Source organism: Cebus imitator, unplaced genomic scaffold (assembly GCF_001604975.1).
Source record: "Cebus imitator isolate Cc_AM_T3 unplaced genomic scaffold, Cebus_imitator-1.0 Scaffold444, whole genome shotgun sequence".
In the NCBI taxonomy this organism is placed as follows: domain Eukaryota; kingdom Metazoa; phylum Chordata; class Mammalia; order Primates; family Cebidae; genus Cebus; species Cebus imitator.
Genome location: NW_016107759.1, coordinates 2,257,063 through 2,264,147, shown reverse-complemented (window position 1 = coordinate 2,264,147; position 7,085 = coordinate 2,257,063). Strand labels below are relative to the sequence as shown.

Genomic DNA, 7,085 nt, shown 5'->3' with positions numbered 1-7,085 from the left:
AAAAAAAAAAAAAAGGTAAGCAGGTGATGTACTTTATCATTGTTAACAGAACATGTGGTCACAAGGATAGCAATCTAGAAATGTCACAGGCTAAGCCATAAATCTTTATCTGAGTATAGGAATGTCATCTGGTCCTCAAAAGGCTATACTTAACTTGGTAAACAGAGTCATAAAACCCACTCCTCAACAGGAACCAAAAGAGCACACACATCCATTACCCAGGGTCACTGTAGTCAGAAATAGAGGCTGACGTTATTCTTATTCTCTCCGTTCCTACTTCCCCATAGCTCAACTGCCTCCAGCAGGAAACTGTGTCTGCGATCAAGCTCACGCACAGTGAGGCCCAACACTGGGGGGGCTTCACACGGGAGCATTCCCCACAATTTTGGGTTCAGCTTGTTCCTTAACTGAAGGTCCCTGTTCTCTCAAGATGTCTTGCTCTACAAGACTCTCCCATTCTGGATTCTAGTAACCTCTTTCTTCTCATCCACTTGGGCCCAGGGAAGGTATTAATGCTTTTGCTGCTAGCCCTAGGTTTCTGAACCATCCCATAGGGTTTTCTGTCCCTGTGCATAACTGTGCCTGTTATAAACAAACCCTCTTTGAATTACTCTAATTTGAATATAACAGTTGTTTTCTTTAGGGATCTTGAATGATACACAATTCTATGAGATAACTCATACCATTATTTAGTAGAAGAAGTAACTTGAGACATAGAGAGGGTAAACATTTCAAGATAATTTTATATGGAACAGTACAACCTAGTCATAAATACAGTTTTCATTTCCAGATAAAGAGTAAAGTAAAACAGCTTTCCAGTAATTCATTAAGCTTTAGTTTCTCTGAGTGGAATCTTAGATGAAATAGGCCAGAGAGGAATGTGTTCCATTTCCTCTTGGTGCAGAGTCAGGAAAAGATAGACTGTAGGGGAGTTCTAGAAAAGCATTTAGCCCTGGATGCTGATAGGATTGATGTGGTTGTCTCCTCCATTCTATTCAGGTGATGCCCCGAGACCCAACCCAAACTTTCAACTCTTCCTTAGCAAGAACCCGGGAGTAGGCAGGTTGTGTTCCAGGAGGAGTCATTAATATGGGAAATATTCCAAGAGGGAGAATTCCCTGACATTGTTTGGCCCTGGGACCAAGGTGGGATATGGGTAGTGGGACACTAATGTCATTTCCTTATTTGAACACTGAATGCAACTCATCGAACCCTTTCTTCTTAAACTTCCTCATGTTGATTTAGTATGACTATGTAGATGGGTTAAGGAAAATTAAAACGGATTGTCTTTAATTTAGGAACTACCAGTATCAACTCCATTTGTCCTATTCCACTCTCCCTCTCAGCATAAGCCCTTTGCTTTGGTTAACTGTGTTCCTTTTCTATTCCCCAAATAGGTACTAGGTATTCTGCTCCTTCCATAGGCAAGCATCTCTTCTTTGCAGTTCACTTCTTTCAAGAAGTCTTTCTAAATTTCATCAGTCTTTCATCCCATCTTCCTGTAGCATGTTGTTTCTAGCTCTAAACTGGTCTCCATGTAATCAGTCGTCCAAACTAACTGACATTCCATCCCCTCTGTAAAACTTTCGGATTGAATCTTCCAACATGCTGCAGCTGGTAGGCTTCTCTCTAGTGAATTTGGGTTTATCTTTTACCTGCTGAGTTGTATGCTTATCAAAGTTTGTTCCTAAATCTCTTTATACCTGTACTCATTCTTATAATTTGCAATTTAATTAAATATGTAAATAGATGAAGTGGACTGGAGTTACCTTTGAAAATTTAGTTGAATGCTTTGGAAAAATTCAGTAAGGCAGATCTCTTAAAAAATGCTAATAAATTTTGCATGAGGCCAGGCACAGTGACTCATACCTGTAGTTGTAGCTACTTGGGAGGCTGAGGTGGGAGGATTGCTTGAGTTCAAGGGCACAGTGAACCATGATCATACCATTGCACTCCAGCATGGACAATAGAGTGAGACTTTGTCTCTAAAAAATAAAAATGAAAAAATGAAAAATAAATTTTATGTGGGTAAATTTCTGTAAAATATGAGAAAAAAATATAAAAACCTGGGCAGAGTCTGTACTAGAATGCTACACACCTGTATTCATGTCCTCAGTCCACTTTCAAGGCTGTGATCATGGAGTGTGCTTTATGGGTGGGGTTCACATTGCTCCAATGAGCGGGCCCATGCTTCAAGAGAAGAGTTTGTGTGCTGACATCAGAATACCAGCACACATTGTATATTTATATGCTATAAGTAAAAATAAAAATGCAAGATATATATATATATATATATATATATATATATATATAGCATTTTTGTGATTCCTTGCTTACTCAACTTGTTTTTGATTAACCAACTAACTAGTAGTTCCAATTTTAAAAGGTAAAAACTCTTCTTCTGTAACTGTAGTGTGGCTTATACACTGTTATTATCATACATTTATCTTCAGTACTAGATTGTGAATTTTCAGAAGGCAATATTTTGCCTTTTATATCCTAATTTTTCCTGCACGGTACCTAGCACAGTGCTTTGCATTTATTCACTTACCAAATATTGATTGACTAATTTATATTTCTGAGGCACATGCATTAGAGATAAACATATAAATGACACATCCCTTTCAGGTGATTTACAGCAATAAAATCAAGTGTTACAAAAGAACCCCAAATGCTAAGGTATTGGAGTGTGTAGATGTTATGGCCATGCAGAGAATTGGCAAAGCTGACCAGAGAAAGTTTCACAGACCGAATAGCTCTTGAACTAGGCTTTGAAAATCAAGTAGGATTTTGCTATGTAAAGAGAAGGTGAGAGAAAAAGAGAACAACGTAAAGAAAAAAAATTTTTTTAAGACAAAGAAGTCATAGTGCATTCAGTGAGTTGCAAAATGTTTTCTGTAACCAGGGCATAAGATGCCAGGGCGTTTAGATTTTCTTTTCAGAGCCATAGGAGCCATTCACTTATACTAGGTATTTAATACATGAATGAACTATCAGTAAACTTTCTATTGTAAAAGAAGAATAATTTTAATACAAGGCTGATCTCTGCTATATATAAACCAGATAAATGCTATTCATTTGTTTGTACTTTTCTTTCAGACTCAGTCTTCACCACTCCTACTGGCCACACACACAACTCTTCATCTCAGTCTGTGTTGAGGTTTCAGTAATAGACTGCTGAACCAGGCTACCTAGAACTGAGTGTTGAACTGTGTAATACCTGCTTCTTTTGCTTTCTCTAGGAGTACATGTGCATGATGGGACTGGAAAGCTGGTTACACTGGTTTGCTTGGTTCATCACATTCTTCATTTCTGTCTTCATTGCAGTTTCTTTCATGACCATTCTCTTCTGCACAGAGGTACATGTCTCTTGTCCTTCAAGATATGCTTAGCTATGAATATGTAGGAAAGAAATTTAGTGTTTTGTGGGTGGTAGTGCTGGAATTCAATATATGCTGGAAACACCATTCTTTTTTTTTTTTTTTTTTTTGAGACAAAGTCTCAGAAGTCTCACCTGTCACCCAGGCTGGAATGCAGTGGCACAATCTCGGCTCACTGCAACCTCCCAGGTTCAAGCGATTCTCCTGTCTCAGCCTCCCAAGTAGCTAGGATTACAGGCATGCACCACCATGCCCAGATAATTTTTGTATTTTTCGTAGAGACGGAGTTTCACCATGTTGGCCAGGCTGGTCTTGAGCTCCTGACCTCAAGAGATCCAACCGCCTTGGCCTCCCAAGGTGCTGGGATTGCAGGCATGAGCCACTGTGCCCAGCCGGACACACCATTCTTGATGACCACATGGAAAACTTCAGGTTGTATGTGGTGGTATTCTCTGGAACTTGGGGGATTTAAACATTTAGGATCTTTAAGATCAGGGAGAGCTTTGTCCTCCTTTCAGTTACCTCACCTTCAAGTACTGGAGATGGGTGTGATTAATTTCTTTAATAGACTGGAATGCCAAAAATCTACTTTATAAACTTTAAAACATAAATTTTATACTTTACAAATAGTTGAAAATAGTTATTATAAAAGATAACATTATTTAATGTCTATGATATCTTGTAATTTTTTTCTTTTATGTTATCAATGAAATTTGGTGTTAAATTTGCCAACTTGCATTTAGTGACTAAATTAAAACCCATTATTTGGACATATGAATATTTACCTTCTAAATTATCAAAACTGGGGCAGGTTGAACAGAAGAAGACAAAGAAATCCAGACTAGTCAGAAAAATATATGAAACAAATGAAATGACTGGAAACATTAAAAAAGAAGATTTAAGATATTAAAAAGAAGAGCAGAATTATCTGTAATAGTGATCATGACAAATGAGAAAAACTCACTTTTTAAAAGAAAAAACTTGTCAGGCCATGGTTGCTTTTTAAAAAAATGATAAAAGTTCACATTGGATGAAAAATTAAATCCAAACTTACGCTTTCCAGAAAAGGATACATGTACGGAACATAATTTGTAAATGGTAATGGATCTGGGAGCAAAGGTCCTGCATTTAAAAACTATATATATGTGTGTTTAAGATCATCTCAAATTTTAAAAACAGTTTCTACATTGTTTTAATGGAAGATTTACTTTCTTCTTATTTAGTTCATGTACAAATTATCTATATGATTGTTTTATAGGTGAAAAATGTGGCAGTGTTCAAGAATAGTGACCCTAGTCTGATATTTGTTTTTCTAATGTGTTTTGCCATTGCCACAATTTTCTTTGCATTCATGATCAGCACATTCTTCCAAAGAGGTGAGTCCTGATACAATTTTCTGTCAAGGGGCGTTTATGACTACTTCTTCCAGTAGCATTGCTATTTCCATTATCTACAGCCTTCATTATTATTTTTTGAGAGCTGTGTTTTCACTTTTATGGTTATTTTAGCAATGGAAGACTTCCATTCTCCACTTCCATTGAGATGTTGAAACATCTCAATATGTGTCTGTTTTTGTGTTTAATTTGGCTCCTTAATATAATTTCAAATGGAGGCAGTTAATCTCGAATTGGAAGGGAATGAAAGGGTAAGACATCCAAGGCATATAACTTCTGAGGCCTTGATTATGAAGTTGAGGCACAACAGTAAAATGGTTTCTAAGATACCACAGTAAGAGAGGAGTTCCTGGAATTTTTTTTTTTTTTTTTTTTTTTTTTTTTTTGAGTCTCACACTGTTGCCCAGGCTGTAGTACAGTGGATCAATCTTGGCTCACTGCAATTTCCACCTCCTGGGTTCAAGCAATTCTCCTGCCTCAGCCTCCCAAGTAGCTGGGACTACAGGCATGCACTACCATGCCCAGCTAATTTTTTTGTATTTTTAGTAGAGACAGGGTTTTACCATGTTGGCCAGGATGGTCTCGATCTCATGATCTTGTGATCCACCCGCCTTGGCCTCCCAAAGTGCTGGGATTATAGGCATGAGCCACCACGCCTGACTGATTTTTTTTTTTTTTTTTTTTTTTGGTCAGGCGAGGGTGTTACCACTAAAACTATTGGTAGAATTGATAAATTACAAAGGACAAAAATAACAGGAAGTAGAGTCAAAGTAATAGTGCAGGAGAATGAGTTTGTGGGTCAACATGGAAAGGTATAGGTGGAAACAATGAAGGACAGGCCCAGCAGTTGGTAACATAAAAAAGGGGGTTCAAGAGAACTGTGACAAAAATCAAAGTGTGGTATAAATGAAGTCAAACAGCTTATTATTTACATTTTTGCATTTTTTGCATCAAATGGCATGTCTATTATGTGGACCCTGACAAACTGTGACTCTACCAAGGTAAGGATGGTTTCTTAGAGAGGTCAGATGGGCCTGAACACTATCTCCTGATTCAAACTCTATACAATTTCCTACATTCACTTCCATAGCTTTAGGGTTAGCATGGCAGGGGTGATGGTCAAGTAAGAAAGCTGTGTGCGGAGTTTGGAGCATAAATCTCAAAAGATTTCCACAACCTAAGGCTTAACGTGCTAAAAGTTGAAACCTAAAAAAATTAAACTTGTATCAAGAGGAGGGGAGGGGAGGGGAGGAGAGGGGAGAGGAGGGGACTGGAGGAGAGGGAAGGGGAGGGGAGGGGAGGGGAGGTTAGACACGGTGGCTTACACCTGTAATCCCAGCACTTTGGGAGGCCAGGGCAGGTGGATCATTTGAGATCAGGAGTTTGAGACCAGCCTAGCCAACATGGTGAAACCTCGTCTCTACTAAAAATACAAAAATTAGCCAGGTCTGTGGTGGTGCATGCCTGGAATCCCAGCTACTTAGGAGGCTGAGGCAGGAGAATCGCTTGAACCCGGGAGGCAGAGGTTGCAGTGAGCCGAGAAGGTGCCATTGCACTCCAGCCTGAGCACAGAGCGAGACTAAAACAATAACAATAAAGAAACAACAAAAACTCTTATCAAATACAAGAAGTAGGAGAAATAATCAGAGGGCTAGAAATAAAAGACAAAGACCAACGAGGTTAGAAGCGCCAATCAATCAGGACCAGAGGGAAAACAAATAGAAAAGAAGACTGCCAAGTGTTGAGTCGTATATACTATACAACCCAACATTGTCATCAGTTGATTTTCAATAAAGGGGCCAAGACAATTCAATGTGGAATGAATATCTTTCAACAACTGGTACTGGAATAACTGAATATTCACATTCAAAAGAATGAATATGACCAGGTGCAATGGCTCATTCCTATAATCCCAAGGAGGCTGAAGCAGGAGGACTGCTTGAGCCCAGGAGTTCAAGATCAGCCTGGCCAACATGGTGAAACCCCATCTCTACTAAAAATACAAAAATTAGCCGGGCGTGGTGGTGTGCACCTCTAATCCCAGCTACTCTGAAGGCTGAGGCAGGAGAATCACTTGAACCCAGGAGGCAGAGGTTGCAATGAGCTGAGATGGCGCCACTGCACTCCAGCCTGGGTGGCAAGAGCGAAACTCCATCTCAAAAAAAAAAAGAAAAGAAGGAATGAAAAATTAGCCAGGCATGGTGGCCTATGATTGTTGTCCCAGCTACTCTGGAGGTTATGCTGAGAAAATCAATTGAGCTCAGGAGGTCGAGGCTACAGTGAACCATAGTCCTGCCACTGCACTCCAGCC

At 39.2% G+C, this 7,085-nt stretch overlaps 1 protein-coding gene across 1 annotated transcript in view; it reads left to right on the top strand.

Moving 5' to 3' along the window:
- The window catches only part of LOC108290826 (ATP-binding cassette sub-family A member 17-like), a 124,074-nt gene that overhangs the window by 18,492 nt on the left and 98,497 nt on the right, over nt 1-7,085 (top strand). The window contains exons 6-7 of the mRNA XM_037732299.1: nt 3,243-3,359; nt 4,639-4,756. Coding sequence (XP_037588227.1) covers nt 3,243-3,359; nt 4,639-4,756 — 235 coding nt within the window. The remainder of the gene's footprint in view (nt 1-3,242; nt 3,360-4,638; nt 4,757-7,085) is intronic.